The sequence below is a fragment of the Pelophylax lessonae genome (genome assembly GCF_965119305.1).
Source record: "Pelophylax lessonae genome assembly, chromosome: 4".
NCBI classification, from domain to species: domain Eukaryota; kingdom Metazoa; phylum Chordata; class Amphibia; order Anura; family Ranidae; genus Pelophylax; species Pelophylax lessonae.
In genome coordinates this window covers 507,548,791-507,574,485 of record NC_138771.1, presented here as the reverse complement: position 1 = coordinate 507,574,485, position 25,695 = coordinate 507,548,791, and the positions used below count along the sequence as shown (strand labels likewise).

The window sequence follows — 25,695 nt, the reverse complement described above, 5'->3', positions numbered from 1 at the left end:
ACTTCTGAAGGTTTGAGGGTGCTGCCTGTTCCATACCCCCCCTACTCCTCATCTAGCCTTTTAGGGGTACAAACAATAGTAATTGGGGCCTAGTGTGGTTGTGTACGTGTGATATACATACACTTTTTTTGGATCATATTTTCTATTCCGCTATTTAATCAAAAACCTTTGGGGATCAGTTAAATTGGGGGATAGTCTGTGTTGGTACGTGTGAGAGAGATCCACCTTTCCAAGTTGTTGGGGTTCATCTCATACTTCTGAAGGTTTGAGGGTGCTGCCTGTTCCATACTCCCCCTACTCCTAGCCTTTTAGGGGTACAAACAATAGTAATTGGGGCCTAGTGTGGTTGTGTACGTGTGATATACATACACTTTTTTTGGATCATATTTTCTATTCCGCTATTTAATCAAAAACCTTTGGGGATCAGTTAAATTGGGGGATAGTCTGTGTTGGTACGTGTGAGAGAGATCCACCTTTCCAAGTTGTTGGGGTTCATCTCATACTTCTGAAGGTTTGAGGGTGCTGCCTGTTCCATACCCCCCCTACTCCTCATCTAGCCTTTTAGGGGTACAAACAATAGTAATTGGGGCCTAGTGTGGTTGTGTACGTGTGATATACATACACTTTTTTTGGATCATATTTTCTATTCCGCTATTTAATCAAAAACCTTTGGGGATCAGTTAAATTGGGGGATAGTCTGTGTTGGTACGTGTGAGAGAGATCCACCTTTCCAAGTTGTTGGGGTTCATCTCATACTTCTGAAGGTTTGAGGGTGCTGCCTGTTCCATACTCCCCCTACTCCTCATCTAGCCTTTTAGGGGTACAAACAATAGTAATTGGGGCCTAGTGTGGTTGTGTACGTGTGATATACATACACTTTTTTTGGATCATATTTTCTATTCCGCTATTTAATCAAAAACCTTTGGGGATCAGTTAAATTGGGGGATAGTCTGTGTTGGTACGTGTGAGAGAGATCCACCTTTCCAAGTTGTTGGGGTTCATCTCATACTTCTGAAGGTTTGAGGGTGCTGCCTGTTCCATACCCCCCCTACTCCTCATCTAGCCTTTTAGGGGTACAAACAATAGTAATTGGGGCCTAGTGTGGTTGTGTACGTGTGATATACATACACTTTTTTTGGATCATATTTTCTATTCCGCTATTTAATCAAAAACCTTTGGGGATCAGTTAAATTGGGGGATAGTCTGTGTTGGTACGTGTGAGAGAGATCCACCTTTCCAAGTTGTTGGGGTTCATCTCATACTTCTGAAGGTTTGAGGGTGCTGCCTGTTCCATACCCCCCCTACTCCTCATCTAGCCTTTTAGGGGTACAAACAATAGTAATTGGGGCCTAGTGTGGTTGTGTACGTGTGATATACATACACTTTTTTTGGATCATATTTTCTATTCCGCTATTTAATCAAAAACCTTTGGGGATCAGTTAAATTGGGGGATAGTCTGTGTTGGTACGTGTGAGAGAGATCCACCTTTCCAAGTTGTTGGGGTTCATCTCATACTTCTGAAGGTTTGAGGGTGCTGCCTGTTCCATACTCCCCCTACTCCTCATCTAGCCTTTTAGGGGTACAAACAATAGTAATTGGGGCCCAGTGTGGTTGTGTACGTGTGATATACATACACTTTTTTTGGATCATATTTTCTATTCCGCTATTTAATCAAAAACCTTTGGGGATCAGTTAAATTGGGGGATAGTCTGTGTTGGTACGTGTGAGAGAGATCCACCTTTCCAAGTTGTTGGGGTTCATCTCATACTTCTGAAGGTTTGAGGGTGCTGCCTGTTCCATACTCCCCCTACTCCTCATCTAGCCTTTTAGGGGTACAAACAATAGTAATTGGGGCCTAGTGTGGTTGTGTACGTGTGATATACATACACTTTTTTTGGATCATATTTTCTATTCCGCTATTTAATCAAAAACCTTTGGGGATCAGTTAAATTGGGGGATAGTCTGTGTTGGTACGTGTGAGAGAGATCCACCTTTCCAAGTTGTTGGGGTTCATCTCATACTTCTGAAGGTTTGAGGGTGCTGCCTGTTCCATACCCCCCCTACTCCTCATCTAGCCTTTTAGGGGTACAAACAATAGTAATTGGGGCCTAGTGTGGTTGTGTACGTGTGATATACATACACTTTTTTTGGATCATATTTTCTATTCCGCTATTTAATCAAAAACCTTTGGGGATCAGTTAAATTGGGGGATAGTCTGTGTTGGTACGTGTGAGAGAGATCCACCTTTCCAAGTTGTTGGGGTTCATCTCATACTTCTGAAGGTTTGAGGGTGCTGCCTGTTCCATACTCCCCCTACTCCTCATCTAGCCTTTTAGGGGTACAAACAATAGTAATTGGGGCCCAGTGTGGTTGTGTACGTGTGATATACATACACTTTTTTTGGATCATATTTTCTATTCCGCTATTTAATCAAAAACCTTTGGGGATCAGTTAAATTGGGGGATAGTCTGTGTTGGTACGTGTGAGAGAGATCCACCTTTCCAAGTTGTTGGGGTTCATCTCATACTTCTGAAGGTTTGAGGGTGCTGCCTGTTCCATACTCCCCCTACTCCTCATCTAGCCTTTTAGGGGTACAAACAATAGTAATTGGGGCCTAGTGTGGTTGTGTACGTGTGATATACATACACTTTTTTTGGATCATATTTTCTATTCCGCTATTTAATCAAAAACCTTTGGGGATCAGTTAAATTGGGGGATAGTCTGTGTTGGTACGTGTGAGAGAGATCCACCTTTCCAAGTTGTTGGGGTTCATCTCATACTTCTGAAGGTTTGAGGGTGCTGCCTGTTCCATACCCCCCCTACTCCTCATCTAGCCTTTTAGGGGTACAAACAATAGTAATTGGGGCCTAGTGTGGTTGTGTACGTGTGATATACATACACTTTTTTTGGATCATATTTTCTATTCCGCTATTTAATCAAAAACCTTTGGGGATCAGTTAAATTGGGGGATAGTCTGTGTTGGTACGTGTGAGAGAGATCCACCTTTCCAAGTTGTTGGGGTTCATCTCATACTTCTGAAGGTTTGAGGGTGCTGCCTGTTCCATACTCCCCCTACTCCTCATCTAGCCTTTTAGGGGTACAAACAATAGTAATTGGGGCCCAGTGTGGTTGTGTACGTGTGATATACATACACTTTTTTTGGATCATATTTTCTATTCCGCTATTTAATCAAAAACCTTTGGGGATCAGTTAAATTGGGGGATAGTCTGTGTTGGTACGTGTGAGAGAGATCCACCTTTCCAAGTTGTTGGGGTTCATCTCATACTTCTGAAGGTTTGAGGGTGCTGCCTGTTCCATACTCCCCCTACTCCTCATCTAGCCTTTTAGGGGTACAAACAATAGTAATTGGGGCCTAGTGTGGTTGTGTACGTGTGATATACATACACTTTTTTTGGATCATATTTTCTATTCCGCTATTTAATCAAAAACCTTTGGGGATCAGTTAAATTGGGGGATAGTCTGTGTTGGTACGTGTGAGAGAGATCCACCTTTCCAAGTTGTTGGGGTTCATCTCATACTTCTGAAGGTTTGAGGGTGCTGCCTGTTCCATACCCCCCCTACTCCTCATCTAGCCTTTTAGGGGTACAAACAATAGTAATTGGGGCCTAGTGTGGTTGTGTACGTGTGATATACATACACTTTTTTTGGATCATATTTTCTATTCCGCTATTTAATCAAAAACCTTTGGGGATCAGTTAAATTGGGGGATAGTCTGTGTTGGTACGTGTGAGAGAGATCCACCTTTCCAAGTTGTTGGGGTTCATCTCATACTTCTGAAGGTTTGAGGGTGCTGCCTGTTCCATACTCCCCCTACTCCTCATCTAGCCTTTTAGGGGTACAAACAATAGTAATTGGGGCCCAGTGTGGTTGTGTACGTGTGATATACATACACTTTTTTTGGATCATATTTTCTATTCCGCTATTTAATTTAACTGGGCCTCCATGCGAGACCTGTGTGCCTTGTTGCGCTGTTTTGAGTACTCCACCAACATGGCCAGTGGCAATGACGCCGTTCTCAGCTTAACTATCCCACTTCTATGCCTCCTTGAAAAAACAATTCGGGCGATGATGGAAGAGGATGTGGCACAGGATGAGGAGGAGGAGGAGGATGAAGAGGTAACATTTCCAAGGCTTTCAGGGCAGTCATTCGCAAGGGGCTCCGAGGGTGGGTTCCTGCACACGCAAACGCCAGGGACGCAATTGTCCAGCAGGGGCACAGTTCTGGAGGATGAGGAGGATGAGGAGGAGGAGGAGCTGGAGGAGGAGATGGAACCATGTTCACAGCAGGGTGGCACCCAGGCCAGCTCATGGCCATCACTGGTGCGTGGCTGGGGGGATACAGAGGACACGGACGATACACCTCCCACAGAGGACAGCCTTTCGTTGCCTCTGGGCAGCCTGGCACACATGAGCGATTACATGCTGCAGTGTCTCCACAACGACCGCCGAGTTGCCCACATTCTAACTTGTGCTGATTACTGGGTGGCCACGCTGCTGGATCCCCGTTACAAGGACAACGTACCGTCCTTAATTCACTCACTGGAGCGCGATCGCAAGATGCGCGAGTACAAGCGCACGCTGGTAGACGCCATGCTGCTGGCATTCCCATCTGACAGCGGGGCCACAGTGGAAGCACAAGGCAGAGGAGGAGGAGGAGGAGGTCGCCAACGCAACCAGGGCACCGCCAGCACCTCAGAAGGCAGGGTTAGCATGGCCGAAATGTGGAAAAGCTTTGTCAGCACGCCACAACAAACAGCAGCACCAGCAGCTCAGATGGAACGTCTTAGCAGGAGGCAGCATTTTACCAACATGGTGGAGCAGTATGTGTGCACACGCCTACATGTAGTGAATGACGGGTCTGCCCCCTTCAACTTCTGGGTCTCCAAATTGGGCACATGGCCTGAGCTTGCCCTTTACGCCTTGGAGGTGCTGGCGTGCCCTGCAGCCAGTGTATTATCTGAACGGGTATTTAGCACGGCTGGGGGCGTTATAACAGACAAGCGCAGCCGCCTGTCCAGAGACAATGTGGACAAGCTCACGTTCATTAAAATGAACCAGGCATGGATCCCACGGGACTTTTCCGTACCTTATGCAGAATAGCAATGGATACCGACCTTACCCACCCATTGTTCCATTTTTGCTCTTTCTCACTCTTTTGGGGTGTACCCTCATTTAAAATTTGTGAAAAGAAGCAGTGTTGGCTACCTCGTCCTCCTCCTCAGGGCCAGATTAATGTAGGGGCTATTGGAGCTGCAGCTCCAGGCCCCTACCTTTTATATAGGCCCCGGGTTGGCCATATTCACTGTTACCGCTCTTCTGTCACTTGTAAACACAGAAGTCTGGCTTCTATGCTCGCTTCCCCAGGCAGCACCCTCAGAACCTCCCCACACAGCGTGAAGGCCGGACAAGGAGGGACAGTTGGCGATGCATGGATGTGTTTATGGGCTTCAGAGACAGCATCCCATGTTGAATTAGGCATGCATGGCTGCACCCTTCCTCCTCTGGGTGCATGGCAAGGCACGGCCCTAAGGCCCTTCAAAATCCTCAGCACCAAGCCCATGATGCTGTTAATCCGGCCCTGGTCCTCCTCCACCGCCGCTTCCACCTACACCGCCCATAGGTGTGCGCAGCCTATTGCATTAAGGTGTGCACCCCAAAGTTGAAATACACATGCATGTGTTTGCCAGCAGGGAGAGTAATGTATCGGGGCCATGTACCTGTAGGCAAGGAGAAATAGAGCAGAGCAGGTCCCAGGGAGATCTTTCCCATCTCCTCACTGGCAATGCTATGTGCCCTAGGTGATTAGGGTGTGCCCAGGCACACCCAGCACACCCTGTGCGCACGCCTATGTCACCGCCACATCCACCACCACCTCAACCTCCCTCCTACTCCATATGGGCCTCGTCCTTCAGAGATGAAGAAGAACATTGTTTTATTTTTCTGTTTTTTTTTGTTGTTTTAAGTTATTTCCCTATCCACATTTGTTTGCAGAGCACTTGCCATGCTCTTAATTACGTTTTGCTGCCATTTGCAGCACTCTAGCCCTTTCCTTTGGTGTTTTAGAGCCATTTTAGTGCCTTAAAGTTCGGGTCCCCATTGACTTCAATGGGGTTCGGTGTCCGGGAAAAGTTCGGTAAAAGTCCGGGACACGGACCCGGACTTTTTTTTAAAGTTCGGCCGAACCCGTCGAACACGGACATCTAGGTGTCCGCTCAACCCTAGTGAGAACCGGTGATTTAAATAGCCATCTAGTCCGGCGCTGGGTGATGACAGCTCCAGTCTTAAAGGTGTATGCGCACCTTTCCAAAAGTAAATGGTGGGGCGCATACACTTGTGGAAAGTGTAATTTAGGGTACCAAAGGTACCGGAACATTACACTGTTCCTGTTTTGTTTTTTTTTTTCCATTAGAAGACATAGTGCAGCTTCTGCAAAAAAGAATTTATTTAGCTTGCCATATTTTCTGGTGATGGTTTTTAGAACAAATTTATATAGTATTTGTTCAGTAGTGGGTTTAGAACAGGATCATTGATTTTAGTAGTTTGAGGCCCTTAGTACTGATTCTCTTTACTCTCAAATAATTTAATCAATTTTTTCACTTGAACAGTAGACGTTTTTTGGCAGGATTTTTGTAATGGATAGCCTATTTATTTGAGCAGTTTGAGATTCTTAGTTCTTATTCACTACACTCAAATGATTATCACACAGGATGCCCTAATCTTGCAGCATCTAAAAACAAATGGTCACACATGATCTAAACCCTAACTCCTTAAATCAGTAGTTAACTCTTTTCTGCTAATTTTACCAATAGGTAGGCTTATAATAAAGCTTAACTGTGGATAAAATGAATATCTCCTAAAACTTGCACAGTTTAGGAGATATTCCAGTAAGAAGCAGCCGTGACGTCACCAGCGCATGCGCTCTGAAGAGACCACATACTCTTCATGCCAGATCAACCATTCAATTGGCCCATGGACCCAGAATGAAGACTGAAGACTGAGTTCACATGGAAGCCTTGTCAGGGATTGCTAGAGGGCTTCATTTAAGGGTTAGTCTCTCATAATGTGCTATAGAGAAAAGACAGGCGCCACTCTAAGTGCAGTAGGAAGGTTTAATGAAGCATGTCAATATACACCAATATACTCACAATAGGGCAAGTATGGAGGGCAACATATTGTATGTAATCATGTCCGTCCGTAAGAAGAGTTCGTCATGATGTCTCCGGCAGTCTCTAGTACTCCACTGCAGCCGATGGATATCGGTACTTCCTGGTGACTGGGACGCGGGGGTAGCATCCGGCAGCACTTCCTGGTCGTGATGTGATAGCGTGATGACGTGTAGCGTGATGACGTAGGCGACGCGTTTATGGAGCATGCGCTCCTTCCTCAGGCCTCTGATAATGTGCTAGTGTGCAATGCATACCAGCACAATACAACATTACCTTGCAGGAAGATTTTTATTTTTTTTCTCTTGGGGGGGGGGGAGTTTACTACTGCTTTAAGTACCGTGAATCATAAACACTTTTTACAGCTTAAATTGCACAGCATTGATGTGGACTAGTTTCTTAATAATGAGACAAAGTTTGCAATGTATATGAGCTCAGTTGGTTATAGTCTGCATTGGGGGTGCATGTGACAGGGTGACATCACAGGAGAGCGACTGGGAGAGAGTTATCACCCTATAATAGGAAGTGCCTGAACAATGCTCTTCATGGCAGCATCACCAGGTATTATTTTAACAAAAGCTGCAAATTCAAAAAGTCTGAAAATTTTGGAATTCCATTACCATGATAAAGTTTATATGAGTTTTATTGTGTCCAGATCACTTTAAATGAAGAAAACGAACAGATTAAGTTGTCTGATATCTGTCACAGAGAAGACTTCCAGATGCTGCCACAGACCTGCTCTCAAAAAGTGTTGCTAGCTTTAGATTCGAACATACTCTGCAGGTGTATTCCCTAGAGAAAGTAAAGGAGATTTAAAGCAGAACTCGAGGCATCAAAATATTAATTTTCCCCAGTCCCTTCTACTACCCCTGTACAATATACACCCTTTATCTTAAATTTAAAACTAAACACCTGTTTTATTAGCAGTATAAAGTAGCAGTCTTGTGCCTGCTCTAGTCACTTTTTTTCTCCTTTCTGTACTATGGGGGTAAAATATGGAAACAAATCCAAACTGGAATTCTACTATAAGATGTGCTACACACATGGCCAAAAATTGCCCATGTGTTGTAGAGATTGAGGCTGTAGTTTTGGACTATGCATGAGTTAAATGGCTGTTAAAGCCGTACTTTTCCCCATGGCTCAAATTGTTGGATTTCCAAATACCCAAAACACTCACAGGTCTGAATGTTGAAATAAATAGACCTAATTTAAAACATTCATTTCCCGTTGGCCACAATTAGTAAAAGATACAATATGTGACTGGGATTTGAGGTACACCAAGTCCACAATGAGTATTGCCCAAGTACAACCACATAACCATTAAACTTACTCCACATGACCATTAACTGTAAACATACTAAGTGCAGCATCCATTAATGATGATGTATATAGAGAAGTACAATGCAGAAATGGCCTCCAGGGCCAATTTTGGCAGGAGATGTACGAGTCTGGATCCTGCAAACAATGAATTATATCTGATAATGCAAACAAGGAACAAAGAGCTTTTTGTATGGTTTCAAAAGTTAAGGAGAAATTATTAAGCGACACGTGGGCTTACTTAAAGCTAAACTCTGGGCATATAAACTTTTATTTAAATACACTCGCAATAGACACTAGGGATATAAATCCATTTTGTGTGCACTAAATGTATTTACAAATTCAGTTTGTACTGTGTGTAGCAGTGACATCACAACTGTGCTGTACATAGCCTGTGCAGAGTGGTGGGAAACAGCAGAAGGCTCCAACCACTATAGGTTTGCAAGCAGGGTTCAGGTAGGGATAGGGATGAGTGTACTCTCATGCCCCTAAGGGCTGCCAGAGGTATATGCCTAAGCATGGGGTATGGTGTTAAAGCGGCAGTCTCTGTGATGAGGGACACTTCTCCATAACAGACAGTGTTAACTCTTTCATTCCGTAGCTCAGCTCTTCCAGTCTTGCACCGAACAGGTTAATAACAGCTTGTTAATACACTTTCCTCTCTATGCAGTATTCCTGAGCCGGTGCCACATGGCATGCAACGGGCTCCACCTGCCCAGCAGACTGGAAATCTTTTTTTTTTTTTCTTTTTGATCCACCTGCCCAGCAGCCTGTCTCCTATTCCCAGTGACACATGTTTAACCCTTTTTTTCCATGTATGTGCTTGTACTGCTATTCCACACTCTTAGCAATATTTTAGACTTGTATCCCAGGAAGTTGCACACTGTTCGTTATCAGTACATATAATCTCCAAGGCCTCTCTCCATGTTCTGTTTCAACAAGCTGAGTCCCCTAGGACTCCCTATGCCACAATTCAGACCCAAGTTAGGGATACCAATCGCTAGGGAAGGAACACAAGCTCCTCCCCTACCTGGGATTACAAGCTCCTCCACTACCACAATTCAGACCCAAGTTAGGGATACCAATCGCTAGGGAAGGAACACAAGGTACTCCACTACCATCTATGCCTAGTCACCCCAGCTTCCTGGCTGGTTGACTACTATATGCACTAGACTAGTGTTTCTCAACCTTTTTCCAGTCAAGGTGCACTTGAAAAGTATTTTCAATCTCAAAGCACCTCAGTCTAAGGCCGGGTACACATTACTGCATGTGAGAACGCACGCAAAATCGCATGTGTTCCCAACAAGAAGAAAAGCACACTGCTCTGTAGCAGATGTGCAGGGGTGCCATTAATTCTTAGTAGTATCCCCACGCATTCGCAAATGCAGTGCATTTCTGCTGATTTTAAAAACAAGAGTCAAGGACTTCTTTTCTGAAAGTCCATAGCAGCACATAAAAAGCCAATAAGCTCATATTCCCTATCACCAAGGGTTTTGCACACAAACCAAGCTTCTGGATTACATCTTCGAGCAATATCTTTCCCCATTGCCAAACACGGAGCAACACAAGCTAGAGGCTGCTCCTGCCTTTGATCTATTTGCAACCAGTTGAGGGCCGCACCAAGAAAAGACAGGGAAAAACAAGCAGCATAATTATTAACCTCTGACTTCCTATAGGCACCATCTCAAAGCTATTTTTAGGCCAACTCAAAAATAACAATGTACAAAATGTCAGTTACCATAAAATTGGGCAAAATAACAAGTAAAGAATACATAACCCAATGCATTGAGTTACAGGAGTGGGAGAAGACAAGACCAGTCATGGGCGTCTGCAGAACTTTTTCCAGGGGGGGCATCATTCTAAGGTCAGCCATTCTCCGCCCCTTTTCAACAATGTCATGAAGGGGAGGGGCTTAATCATTATTACATAAAGTGCAGGAATTCAAAGGTTTGAGAAACCTGATGCAAAAGAAAAGCTGACCCTCTCTGTTTTAAATGCGCATGCATGCACGTGAGGTCAGTACGTGCTGTGACATCACGTGCCGTGCCTCTGTGTACGGGGCCACAAATCTCCTCAATTTCCTTGCCCCGTGCTCCCCCTCTCCTGGAATTATAGCACCCGGGCCTGGGGCTGAGGACAGTGGTCCACACGGCTGCTGATGTCAGTCACCGCGCAAGCCACGACTTGCGAATATTTATTTTTAAAGGGTAAAAAGCCGCTCTTTACCAGTTTTCAGAGCGCTGATCGCCGCTCACGTGACCGGCCGCCTCTCTCCTTCTCTCGGCCTCTCCTCTCCCCCTCCCGACTGACGTCAGTCAGCTATCAGACAGGGAGAGGAGAGAGCTGGCGGGTCACGTGAACGGCGATCGGAAATCTGAAAGCTGATAAAGAACAGCTTTTTTTTTTTTAAAACACATACACAGACACAGGGGCATGGGCACAAGCACACAGGATTACTAAACATACCAGACAGGGTAGTATAAAGTGGCTTAACAACCAATGTAAAGGGGAAGTTGAGATTCCGGGGGGGGGGGGCGCTTGTCCCCCTTGCCCCCCCATGCGGACGCCCATGAGACCAGTCCCTCTGCACAAGTAGAGAGAGAGCAGCAGTTACCAGTCTTTATTAGAAGAAGTTCCTGCACAGAGGTACAGTTTCACACCTAATGCCTAATACCACTACATTTGTTCTTCCCTTGTTAATTAAAGCCTACCTGCAACCCAAATTATTTACATTTGGATAGAGTAGGGATGATGCTCTGTCAGATCTTTATCTCTGTCTGTGACCCTAGTGCAGGATATTATCCCTAACTTTCTGTTCCACCAGAACAAGAAATGGGGGAGCACTTGTCACTGGAACACAAATATACTGTGTTTCTTTATCAATCATGGAGGGACACAGGAATGTAGTAATTCTTGGACATATGAGTTGTACTGACAATTTCAAGAAAAAAAAAAAATAAAAATAACACAGCATCCATATACTGTAATACTTCTTCTAACCATCATGCTTTTTTTTTTTCAACCATCATGCAGGTTATTGTTAGCGTCCTTAGGTGGTTCTACACTTCATCTATACTATCTGGATTTTTATTTTGTAGTCCTTTTTGTGGCATGGATTTTTTTTCACTTTAACCACATGCGGACTGCCTGCTCACACTGTACTACGGATGGCGGCCTGTGCAGGCGCAGCAAAGTACCCGTACGTTACTGCCTGCTTCCGAGTTTAGGGCATGCCCCCCCCCTGCAAACAGGGATAGGAAGCAAAGAGATCTTTAGTAAAAATCAGCACACCTTACACATTGTTAGGTACATATCGCACTAGGTGTGAACCCCATCCCCAGCCAGTGTCATCAGTACAGTGACAGTGTATATTATTAGCACTGATTACTGTATTAGTGTCACTGGTGATGTTAATGGCAGTTTGTCAGTACCAGCATCAGTTAGTGTCAGAGTGGCCGCCACGCTATTGTAGTTCCATTATAAGTCACTGATCACCGCCATTAGTTGTATAAAAAAAATTCCATTGTTGATCAAATACCACTAAAATAAATCAGTGTTTGTGTGGAAAAAATTATATAACTTTAGTTTGGGTACAGCGTTGCATGACTGTGCAATTACCAGTTAAAATAGTGCAGTGCTAAATAGCAAAAAATGGCCTGGCCACAAAGAGGGTAAAATCTTTCGGAGCTCAAGTGGTTAATCAAAACATGTATTATGATATTTGAGCATGTCTCTACACAGCAGCTATTCCTACTAGTGGAAAGCAATAACTTTTCAGGCCGTTCCTAGACTCTGCTTGACTGAAGATTGTGGGACCTGCCTAGAATGTGACCTTCAGGCACTGTGGTGCTGATTGTGGTGCTTTTTCGTGTACTTTGTTAGACACAGGGTCCTCACCAGGTCCAGAGCTGTGGCACAGCCTCTGTTTTTCACTGTTTCATTCTGTGATTTTTACTAGGCCCATGGACAAGGTGTAGATAAAGTGGAATGTAACCTTTGGGTACTGGGAGCTTGCATTGTAGCACTTCCCAGTATGTCTTTTGAACACTGCGTTGTGCATATTACTGCTTTTTTACACAAAGTTAGTTTACTGCAGATTACAGAGTAGTGAGACTATTCTCTGAATATCTGCCTTTGGAGTAAACTCTATATTGTGGTGCATTCCAGAACCTTGTGTGCTGTGTCAGTTAGCCGCAGACTTTTTTCCAGTAGTCCCAGTAGTTTTTTAGATGGTCTTCATCAGCAGCTTCTATAACTCAGAGCCTGCAACCTTTTCCGTGTCTAGCAGGCCTCCTATATGCATTTCTGACTACGTTTCAGTCTGTGTCCAATTAATGGAACAATCAGTTTGCAGACATTTCAAACTGACTCTGATCCCATTCGTACAGAACCTAGTTCTGACCCTGTTGGGTTCCTATCTCTAACAGATTTAGAAGGCCCTATAATTATCTCTGATTCAGGTTCTGCAGAAGCTTTTTCTGCAGAGTTTGTATTTGACTAGATGCTATTTGAAAAAGTAAGCTGTCGATTCCAATCTTTTTGGTTCAGCATGCTCTACAATGCATTGAGAGAATCAAACTGCTGTACCAGGTTGTGCTAACATGAAGGCCCTCCCTGTATCTACTGTTTTAGAACAGTTCCTCTTTGAGAACTGGTAACTTGCATCGCAATCATGGCTTACTGATGATGTGAAGAAGTATTTTCCCTTTGATAGGGTATTTCTTGACAAATGGTCCCCATTGTGACCTATCCAACTCTTCACCTTATGGGTAGCTCATCACTTTGGGTGAATATACCTTTATCTTTAGAGATTTCATTGTCCTCAAGTTGGACTCCCTATTTAAATCTCAGTTTGAAGAAAACTGCAACGACTCTCCATCCTCTGCTGATGGTGACTTTAATTTGTAAAACCAGATCCTTTGAGATGTACGACTCTAACATAGAGCAGGACCTTCAAGTTTTTCAACTTGTTGAGCAACTGTCTGAAGCCCTCCGCTTCAGTTATGATGGGCTCTTAGAGTTAGAGGCATCTAAGTTGGTGTCTAACATGGCAGTAATGTCTGTCCATATGCAAAGGGCACTTTGGCTACATGCCTGAGACTTAAGGTGGCTATACATGGATTGAAATATGTCCAGTTTAGCAGAAACTGACTTAATTTTGATCCATGTATGGGCACCCTGGTTGTACAAAAGGCGATCCAGATGGACTTCTGTACAACCGGCTGGTTTTTTCCTGATGGATCAGTGCACTGATCATTGTATTCTGGTAGCAGGAAAGGCCCCTGCCATCAGAACACAATGGAGGAGGATTCTCCCATCCACATTGAATGTGTGGATGTGAGTATTAGAGGCTGCCTTTACCAATGCTATACATTTATTAAACATCTTATTTACTTCCATTGTTGCCAATAAAGGGAAAGTATCTCTTTGGTCATACACTTAACAGTTAACAGTGGCATGCCCAAACCTCCTGATTCTTGCTCTTGGTGTCCACTTTATTGCAGGAGATGTGTGGATTAGTCAGAAGGACCCCAGTCTTCGCTATTACAGCTGTAATATCATGTAGTAGACACTCAACATTTGTCTTCCAATTGTATGACAAATCTTGCAGCCAAAAACTTTTGTTAAGAAATATACCCCCACTTTTACCAGTAGTTTATGGACGGTTTTGAGTACTGTATGTTGTTGCTGTTTCATGGGCATTTAATTTAAAGCGTTTGTTACACCAACATTTCATATTCCTAATATGTGTCTGCTGTACCATGTCCTTTTATGAAAAAGTATCCTGTTCTCTTTGTATTGCTTTCTTTGTGTGAAATCCCTGGTGTTCCTGCCAGTCCCTCTGCTTTCTGATTAAAAACTGACCACGCTAAGCAGGAGAGCACAGCGTGGTCAGTTCTCTAGCTATGCTGGGAACTCAGGGTGCTCGCCTCCAATGATCAGACTTGTCCTGTCATGCCCTCCCCTGCACAGCTATTAACTGGGAAGCTTAGTATACTGCTGCTTCTCCTCCCTTCAGCTCTTATGCAGCTGAGAGCAGAGGAATAACAAGGAATAAAAAGGTATTTATATATATTATTTTTATATATCTATACACAACTGTTTTCCTTTCATTTTCGATTTCAAACTGAATGGGTTGTTTTACAAGATGATCCTTTTACAATCACTTTAAGGCTTGACATGTTTGGTATCTACAGTATTTACTTGACCCAATCTCATTCTTATACATTTTATTAAAAATAGTGATATTTATTGTGTGACATAAAAAATAATTGCAACTACCACCAATGTATTCTCCAGGGTCTCTGCCTTCAGATATCATATAATATTTGGGTGTTTTAACTAATCTTCAGGCCTAAAATGTGCATTTTAACTTGTATTCAAAAGTTACTTTACTCTAACCTTCTTGTTTCACATCAAAGGTTTTCTTCCCTCTCTATCTTTAGATTAATTTTGAGAGGGCTGTTATATATCTCCCTTTCCCAGAAATCAACGGTTATGGGTATTCTACTTTAACCTCCAGTTGTTCAGTGGTTGGTCTTTGGTTTGGACATACTTTGTTTGTCCAACATTCCTATTCATAAGGTCAAGGGTTAGGTATCCTAGGCTTCAGCCTTTACCTTTCAAATGTTCTTGTTTTGTTGACCACTTTTGCTATTTTGCCCACCTGTGTGAGGGTGTGTTTTTTTTTTTTTTTTTTTTGGTGGTTGTTTGGTTTTCCCTAACATTATTGTTGAGGTTTATTATTCTATGCAGCCTCCCCCTAGTGGCAGGCCCTGCTTTGGATCATCTGCTTTCTTGGTGCCTTCACTTGTTAGTAGCAATTTTCATATTTGCTTCCCTTTTTTATTATCTAGCCTTATTCAGGCAGTGGTTTTCTTCTATTAGTATTTTGTTCATGTGTGTTTGTGTATGATATATATATATATATATATATATATATATATATATATATATATACAGTACTGTGCAAACATTTTAGGCAGGTGTGAAGAAATGCAGTAAATTACGAATATTTTAAAATATATATAAATTTTATTTGTTTAATTTTATTGATATACAAAATGCAAAGTGAGCGAACAGAAGAAAAACCTAAGTCACATCAATATTTGGTGTGACTACCATTTGGCTTCACTCCAGCATCAATTCTTACACTTGCAAACTTTGTACATTTGCACTAAGTCAGGGATTTTGTAGGATTAGAGTCAGGTGCATGATTAATCAATTATTCTAAGAAGGTTCTAATGGTCATCAATTTCGTATGTAAGATGAAACAGTCAATAACTAAAACAGAAACAGCTGTTGTGGAGCCTTAAAATTGGGTGAGGAATAGCCAAACTCTACTACTAAGGTGGGGTTGGGGAAAGACTGTTTCCTGTCACAGGTCATACGCCATGGCAAGATTAGGAACAGCAACAAGACATAAGGTGGTTATACTGCATCAGCAAGGTCTCTCCCATGCAAAGATGTCAAAGCATATTGGGGCTTCAAGATGTGCTGTTGAAGTTCTTTTAAACGAGCACAAAGAAACAGGCAACGTTGAGGACCGTAGATTTAGCGGTCGGCCAAGTGAACCTTATGCAGCTGATGAAAGACACTTACTTCCCTTCGACGTCAGAAAATGACCAGCAGTGCCATCAGCACAGAACTGGTGGAAACCAGTGGGTCTCAGGTACATCCATATACTGTTCAGAAAAGTGTGGCCAGAAGTGGTCTTCGTTGAAGAATTGCAGAAAAAAAGCAATACCTCTGACATGGAAACAGGGCTAAGTGACTCAACTATACATGAAAACATAGGAATAGAGGTGCAGTAAAATGGCAGCAGTGGTTCTGTACTGATGAGTCAAAATTTGAAACATTTGGCTGTAGCAGGAGGCAGTTTGTTTGCTGAAGGGCTGGAGAGCGGTACAGTAATGAGTATCTGCAGGCAACAGTGAAGCATTGTGGAGGGTCCTTCCAAGTTTAGGGCTGTATTTCTGCAGTTGGAGTTAGGAATTTGGCCAGGATCAATGGTATCCTCAATGCTGAGAAATACAGGCCATACCATCAGGAAGGTGTGTGATTGGCCCCAAATGTATTCTGCAGCAGGACAACAACCCTAAAAATACAACCAAGGTCATTAAGAACCATCTTTCAGCGTAAAGAAGAACAAGAGCCCTAATCTCAACGTCAAGCCTGACATGATGTGATTGTATTTTATTAATAGTTACATGACTTGCTCACAGTTCTTCTATCTTTCTTTACAGATTTTCTGACCATCCCGAGTACCCCCTGCATGATGAGTATTAAAGGGAAATTTTGACAACCAATCTCTACAGCTCTGGGCAAGATCTGTAACAGAACAATTGTAAAAAAAAAAAAAAGTATCATAGGAAATACTGCCATGCCCAATGTGATTGCTTGTCTATAAAGCAAGTATGGATACACTGTATGCATGTTTTTTGTACTAATGTTCATGCTGTAATAAAAAAATATGAATAGAAACTTTCTTGTATTTAAATTCATGTCACGATAGACAGCTACAGTCACAGCTAAAGCCCGGCTCTGGGCACAGTCTATTTCAAAGATTTCTAGTGTCTGTACCCTTTACATCATCATTGCTGTTATAAAAACTCTTCAACCCACAAAGTTGAGAAAAACCCTGCTTTCAGGCTATTTGGTTAGTACAGGTCCTGCTATACTTTTTGCCAAATACAGACATCTCTGAGGCTTACATTCTTGGATTTATATGTCAAAAAAACTGTAAAAAAAAAAGTTTATTTTTTACATTTAAATACACTTTAAAGTCATTTTAAAGGGTTTTTTTCTCTAAAATAACAAATATGTAATACTTACCGGTTCTGTACAATGGTTTTGCACAGAGCAGCTCTGATCCTCCTGTTCCTGGGTCCCCCGCCGGTGCTGCTGGCTCCTCCTGTCTTGTAAGTGGCCCCATGGCAAGCCGCTTACTATGGGGGCACTCGCACAGGCTTGATCTAAAGCCGCATTGTGTGTGTCTATTGACACACACAGTGCTGCTCTGCCCTGTCTCCCACAATCTGCTCACAGAATTTGATTGACAGCAGCCCGAGCCTATTACTCCAGCTGCTGTCAAGTCTCCTGCCTGTGAGATGAAGGGAGAGAAGAGCAGCACTGCTGCAGACAGGCAGAGCAATAGATTGAGATCAGGCTCAGGTAAATATGTGAGGGAGGGCTGGGGGAGCTGATATTAACCACTTCTGGACCGGAAGGATTTGCCCCCTTCCTGACCAGGCTATATTTTGCGAATCGGCACTGCGTTATTTTGTTTTTTTCCCACAAATAGAGCTTTTTTTTTTGGTGGTATTTGATCACCTGTGCAATTTAAATTTTTTGCGCTATAAACAAAAAAAGAGAAACAATTCTGAAAAAAAATATTTTTCACATTTTGCTAAATAACATTCCCAAAAAAAAAAAAAAAAAAAGTAAAATCAAAATGTTTTAACATTTTAGGCCAATTTGTTTTCTGCTACATATTTTTGGTAAAAAAAATTGCAATAAGCGTATTTTGATTGGTTTGTGCAAAAGTTATCGCGTCTACTAACTACGGGATAGATTGATGTCATTTTTATTGTTTTTTTTACTAGTAATGGCGGCGATCTGCGATTTTCTGCGGGACTTTGACATTGTGGCGGACAGATCGGACCCCTGACTGACATTGGACACTTTTGGGGGGACCAGTGATATTACTACAGTAATCAGTGCTAAAAATATGCACTGTTACTGTAATAATGACACTGGCAGGGAAGGGGTTAACAGTGTGGGTGATCAAGGGGTTAAATGTGAGCCTAGGGGAGTGATTCTAACTGTGGGATGTCGTGGCTTGTGAAATGACCATAGAGACCTGTGTTCCTATAAAGAAGGATCACAGGGGCTCTATGATCATTCCAGGGAGAAGAATGGTTAGCTGTGTTACAACAGCTAACCGTCCTTCTCTCTCAGCGAGGATCGATCGCGGGTGTCAAGCGGCAATCAGAGTCGCCGCCTGCCCGCTGCATCGGCTTCCCCGCTGATGAGCGGGGGCAGGAGCGCGCCGCTGGTGGCACGCGCTTGCCCCCTAACCTCCTGCGCGCGACTGACGTATAGCTACGTCGGTTTGCCCAGGAGCGGCTGCCTGCCGCAGTATAACTGCGGCGGGCGGTCGTGAAGCGGTTAAAGGGTTTTTTACCTTAATGCAGAAAATGCATTAACGTTTACAACCACTTTAATGTTAGGTTTTCAAATAGGGGTATGGCCCATACACATGATTAGAAAATAGTATTAAAAATACCGCATTCAAAGCGATCATACATTAATCTGATCGCTAGTACACAGCTTTCGAGAGCCAATCATGACAGTTCATACAAAATTATCCGATGAGACAAAATTTTCTCTTACTAAACCAGATTGTGCGATTTTCGTTCAATCAGTACAGTTGTCGTTCGAAAATACAATCCAAATACACTACAACACATTACATCCCTTCCAAATTTTTATTCTGTCATCTGAGTATTTTCGTAAATTTAGTAAACTCTTAATTTTCGATATGAGACTAGCATGCAAGAAAAAAAAAAACCGACGATCATTCGTCCTTAATCCCATCATGTGTACCAAGCATTAGTAATCAGAATAAGTGTTAATGTTGGGGGTTTAGTGTTAGGATTGGCTTTAGGGTTAAAGTCAGTCAGTCTTAGCATTAGTATTATCAACAAAGGCATTATACATTATTGATATGGTAATCACATGCCTTTACTGATCAATAACATCAGCATGGCAAAATTATGTTTCTTTCACTTAGTTTTTAATAACATTTTTCCAGCAAAGTTAATAATACACAACACAGGGGGTGAACAAAATAGTAGTGGTTAACAGTACGGTGGCCAGACGTTCCCGGGGACCATCCCTGGACTGAGGACACTGTCCCCGGACCAAGTCTGTCCATGGTTTTGTCACCGGATTCAGGGCCGGATTAACGTAGACAGGGCATCCCATGCTGGCTGGCTGAATGCTGATGCCCCCTGCTGGATGATCTCAAAGCCGCTCCTGATGCTGTTCAGTAGAGGAGAGGCAGGGCCAAAAATTGACTGTGTGGAAACCAGGAGGCAAGCAGATGGGGGGGGGGGGGTCTGTTTGTACCACAGGTGAGGGCAGTGGGGAGCAGGGGTCACAGGGCAGTGGGGGCGCAGGGGGTCACATGGCAGTAGGGGAGCAGGGGTTGGAGCTGATGCAGCTGCATGGATAGATGGAGAGTTTAGCTGTTGTGGGGGAAGGGCTAAAAGGTGGCTGCAGATGTAATCTGTGAGAGAATGGTGCAGAGGTGAGCTATGGATGTGGGGGCAGAAGTGTCCCCTGTGCTTAGCAAACCCGTGAACCCTGCACTCTATGCCTAACACTCTCCTGTGTATTATGTAGTCCTGTGCACAGCGTTCTGTGTATTGTGCAGTCCTGTACCCAGCACTCTGTGTATTATGCAGTTCTGTGCCCAGCGCTCTGTGTATTATGTAGTCCTGTGCCCAGGGCTCTGTGTATTATGCATTCCGGTGCCCAGCACTCTGTGTATTCTGTAGTCCTATACCCAGCAGTCTCTGTATTATGTAGTCCTGTGCCCAGCGCTCTGTGTATTATGTAGTCCTGTGCCCAGCGCTCTGTGTATTATGTAGTCCTGAGCCCAACGATCTGTGTATTATGTAGTCCTGTACCCAGCGCTCCGTGTATATACAGTCCTGTACCCTGCAGTCTATGTATTATGCAGTCCTGTGCCCAACGCTCTGTGTATTATGCAGTCCTGAACCTAGCGCTCTGTGTATTTTGCAGTCCTGAGCCCAGCGCTCTGTGTATAATGCAGTCCTGTACCCAGCACTCTGTGTATTATACAGTCCTGTACCCCGCAGTCTATGAATTATGCAGTCCTGTGCCCAGCACTCTGTGCATTATGCAGTCCTGAACCCAGCGCTCTGTGTATTTTGCAGTCCTGAGCCCAGCGCTCTGTGTATAATGCAGTCCTGTACCAAGCGGTCTGTGTATTATACAGTCCTGTACCCCGCGGTCTGTGTATTATGCGGCCCTGAACCCCGAGCTCTGTGTATTATGCAGTCCTGAACCCAGAGCTCTGTGTATTATGCAGTCCTGTGCCATTTGCCAATAAAAAAAAAAATATGTCCCCGGATTTCATTTTTAAAATCTGGTCACCTTAGCCTATGCAACATGGAGATTTGCATCAGATTGGGACATCAGTTATTTTGCTGGTTTTGGTTTGTAGCAGCAATCTCTCTGAACATAGTCATGGGCAGCCTCACTGAGGAGAGCTGTGAAAACCAGGGAAAGTAGACAATCAACAGAGGTCATTGCTGTTTCAGAATGGAGGAGGCAGGGGCACCAGGGACAACAAGCATGAGCACAAGCCCAGGAAATTCCAGAACTTTCATCAGAATGAAGTGCACCAGCAGCTGTAGCATCCAGTGCAGAAGGAATGGGACAAGCTGTACTTGGATTAGAAAGGCAGAGAAGGAAGCCAAAAAAAGTCTGAAAGAACATAGATCAAGTGATAAAAAAGCAAAGTAGAGAATATACATGTGATGATTTCTAATGGCATCCCTGGATACAGGAGTGCTGGGTAAGGGGATACAGGGATTTGGAGTACTGGGGCTTATTTTTCTCCCAGCATACTAGCCATAAATCATGACTTGATACACACGTTATTGACCACACTCCTGGGTGTTTTGGTGGGATTCATTTAAAGTGTATCTCTAAAGTAAAAAATTGGGGCGTGAATTTTTAGGTTTGGCTACAAATGAGGGAGTGATTTTTTTTGGTCAGCAAGGTGTTCCTGATTTTCATTTAAAAAAATCAGGTACCCTTACAACATGGTGCACCATCTTCAGAACTTTAAAAAATTTGTCAAAGTTTCGTGGATTAAAGTTAGAGCCAAAAGAGGCAATGGTGTCCTATGATGTGATATCACTTTTGTACCACAAGCAAAGACTGTTGAGACTGTAAGGAAACATTTGAAAGACTTTTACCAATCGAACAGAACAGAACATGGTAAGTATGGATGAGCAAGTATGTTCCTTGCTGGATCATTGTCACAACACCGTCTATTTTGAGCACAAGGATAACCTGACCTCTACAGGCAGAAATATGGCTGTGCTATGGGATCACCTATATCTCTTACTGTAGCTAACCTGTACATGGAGGAGGTGGAATAGAAAGTCTTGAACTCCTTCAGGCGAATAATAACAATTCATTGGTTCAGGTCTGTGGATGATATGTGGGTCACAATTAAAACATTGGAAATACAAGCTTTTAATGGGTACATAAACTCATTGGACAACACAGGTGAAGAGGCAAAGAATACCAGGTTACACTTTTGGACTACATGTTATATAGTTATATGACCTTAATGGGGACGGTACAGCTCTTTTGGGGAGAAAGATGGCCACCAAGTTGGAGGAGCTTTTAAACTAGAAGACGGGGGGGGGGGCTCAGAAGTAGAGTCAGTCAGGAGGGAGCAAAGGACTGAAGGCAGTGGCAGGGTCAGCAGCGACAGTAGGTCCATAACGGCAATTGGCAGGTCTGTGCGGGAAAACCTCAGACCAAACAGGAATAAACATAACCACCAATCACGTTTAACTTCCGTAAAACTAAGAGGGGTATATGCTAATGCCAGGAGCCTAGCTAATAAAATGGATGAGTTGGAAATGTTAGTACATGAGGATGACATAGACCTTGTGGAAATAACGGAGACTTGGTTCGAGCCCTCACATGACTGGCTGGCCAATATCCAAGGGTATTCGGTGTACCGGAAGGACAGGGTAGGAAAAAGAGGGGGAGGGGTATGTCTCTATGTCAAGAACAATGTAAAGGTGATTGAGAGGAGTGACATTACGGAAGGGATGAGCATGGATTTAGAATCTGTGTGGGTAGAACTCCATAGGGAAGGAGAAAAGGGAAAAGTAATTGTGGGGGTTTGCTATAGACCACCTAAACAAGGGGAGGAGGTAGAGCTGGAATTTTTAGCACTATTGGGTAAAGTGGCAAAACTGGGATCAGTCATCATATTGGGGGACTTCAATTATCCCAACATTGACTGGGAAGAGGGGACTACACACTCACAGAAGGCCCGTCTATTCACAGAAACCTTACAGGATAATTACATTTCACAGTTGGTGGATTCTCCGACTAGAGAAAATGCAGTCCTGGATCTATTGATCACTAATGACCCAGACCTAATCTCGGAGGTAGGAGTCCAGGACTATCTGGGCTCTAGCGATCACAGGATGATCACATTTAGTGTAAATAACAATATAACAAGGCAAGTGGGGAACATAAGAACCCTAAACTTCAGAAGGGCAAACTTTCCAAAAATGTACTCATTGATGGAAAGGGTAAACTGGGACCAAGCCCTGGGATCACTGACCACAGAGGAAAAATGGGAATGCTTTAGGAACATATTAAGCAAATGCATCTTGCAGTGCATTCCTATGGGAAATAAATTTAGAAGAGACAAAGCCAAACCTGGCTGGCTAAACCGTAGCGTTAAAAAACGTATTAGGGGAAAAAAATTGGCCTTCAAGAAATATAAATCAGAGGGCACAGTATCGGCTTTCGAGCAATACAAGGAGGCAAATAAGAAAAGTAAACACGAAATCAAGATGGCTAAAATCAATTTTGAGAGACAAATAGCGGAGGATAGTAAAAAAACCCAAAAGAAATTCTTTAAATATATCAACAGCAAAAAAACTAGGGCAGAGCATATTGCACACATAATTAACGATGATGGGAGGATGGATACAGAGGACACTGAAAATGCAACTGTGCTGAATGCTTTTTTCTCGTCAGTCTTTACACAGGAAACGGAGGGGTACAATGACCATGACTGTATGGTTAGTAGTAATACACAGGACTTGCCAATATGGCTAACAGAGGGTGAAATCAGGGAAAGGCTGGATAAACTTAACACAAACAAATCACCAGGCCCGGATGGCGTACATCCGAGAGTACTCAAAGAACTCAGTAAGGTTATATCTAGACCACTGTTCCTGATCTTTGCTGACAGTATTAGGACAGGAGATGTACCAGGGGATTGGAAGAAAGCTAACGTGATTCCGGTATTCAAAAAGGGACAGAGGCATATCCCGGGAAATTATAGGCCTGTCAGTTTGACATCAGTAGTATGTAAACTTCTGGAGGGGATGATAAGGGACTATATCGTAGAGTTTGCTAAAGACAACAGCATCATCAGCAGTAATCAGCACAGGTTTACAAGTGGGCATTCTTGTCAAACCAATCTCTTAACATTCTATGAGGAGGTGAGCTGTGAGCTAGATAGGGGCAGACCAGTAGATGTGGTGTACTTGGATTTCGCTAAGGCGTTTGATACAGTTCCCCACAAGCGCTTAATTTATAAAATAAGGTCTGCAGATATCGACAGCAGGGTTTGCTCTTGGATACGGAACAGGCTAAAAGGGCGTGTCAAAAGGTTGGTAATAAACAGCGCATACTCAGACTGGTCTGAGGTAGTAAGCGGGGTCCCCAAGGGCCCAGTCCTGGGACCGACCTTGTTCAATTTATTCATAAACAGCATTGAAGTCGGGATCAGTAGTTCGTTATCAGTTTTTGCAGATGACACAAAATTGGCCAGGGCAATAACTGCACAGCATGAAGCAGATATCCTACAGAATGACCTGGACAAAATAACGGAGTGGGCAACGACATGGCAAATGAGGTTTAACGTGGAGAAGTGTAAGGTTTTGCACTTGGGGACTAAAAACTTAAAAGCACAATACACATTAGGAGGGAAACCCTTGGGGGAATCAAAAATGGAGAAGGATCTGGGAGTCTTGGTTGATGATAGATTAGGCAACAGCATGCAATGTCAAGCGGCAGCTGCCAAAGCCAGCAGAATATTAGCATGCATAAAGAAAGGGATGTATTCCAGAGATAAGACCATAATCCTTCCACTTTATAAAACTCTGGTCCGACCGCATCTGGAGTATTCTGTCCAGTTCTGGTCGCCAGTCCTCAGGAGGGATGTGCTGGAGCTGGAGAGAGTCCAGAGAAGGGCAACTAAACAGATTAGGGGATTGGAGGACCTTAATTATGAAGAGCGGCTGCAATCGCTTGATTTATTCTCCCTGGAGAAGAGACGCCTGAGGGGGGGGCATGATAGCAATTTATAAATATCTCAATGGGGATCTCAGCATAAAAAAAAAGCTGTTCAGTCGAAGGGATTGCATGAGGACTAGAGGGCATACAATGCAATTGGAGGAGAAGCGTTTTAACCTCAGGCAACGTGGGGGGTTCTTTACTGTTAGGGCTACAAGATTGTGGAATTCTCTACCACAAGAGGTGGTTTCTGCGGGAAGTATGGTGGCTTTCAAAAGACTCTTAGACGTACATCTCAAGGATCAGAACATTCAGGGCTATGTGAGATGATTACAGCCACACACACCTACACAGGTTGAACTGGATGGACTATTGTCTTTATTCAACCTCACCTACTATGTAACTATGTATATCGGGGGGACACGACTTGGACTTTGAGTTCTACAGGAAACCTACTCATGCAGACCAGTATCTGCTATTTAACTCCTACCACCCACTGGAATGCAAACCAGAACTATACAAAATCAGGCTGAGATGGTAACAAAAAACACAGTCTAAGGCCTGGTTCACACTTGTGCGATTTCAGATGTCAAAATTGCATGACAAGGGAAGTTACATTGCTTTCAATGGTGTCCATACACATAAAAGGAGTGATTTTGGAAAAGATTCCTGCACTGCTTGGGTGTGATTCCAGTGCGATTTTAGAATATACAAACCTTATCAAAGTTGCATCCAAGAAGCATTACATAATCGCACTAAAAGTCAGATCAAAATTGTAGAATTGCGAACCTAGCCTTAAAGGTATAGGCTTGTTTAGAAAAAAAAACTGTCATACTTACCTTACGTACTTAGCTACTGGACAGAGCAGCCTGGATCCTCCTCTTCCTGGGTTACCTGCATCAATTTCTAGCCCCTCTCTCCTGCCAAGTGCCCTCAAAGCAAGCAGCTTGCTATGGGGGCACCCAAGCAGGCTCGCTCTTGCTCTGTGTCCATTTACACACAGAGCCAGAGCTCAGCCCTGCCCCCTCTCTCCTCATTGGCTCACTGGCTGTGATTGAGCCTCAGTCAATGAGGAGTAAGAGTCCCCAGAGAG

The 25,695-nt window shown here is 43.5% G+C and overlaps 1 protein-coding gene across 1 annotated transcript in view; it reads left to right on the top strand.

The window, feature by feature from the left end:
• LOC309553532 (aldo-keto reductase family 1 member C1-like) overlaps positions 1 to 16,946 on the top strand; it is a 147,392-nt gene extending 130,446 nt beyond the window's left edge. Inside the window, exon 9 of the mRNA XM_082254779.1 lies at positions 16,748 to 16,946. Within this exon, the coding sequence (XP_082110905.1) occupies positions 16,748 to 16,790 (43 nt within the window). The 3' untranslated portion in view covers positions 16,791 to 16,946. The remainder of the gene's footprint in view (positions 1 to 16,747) is intronic.
• Positions 16,947 to 25,695: the final 8,749 nt, after the last annotated feature.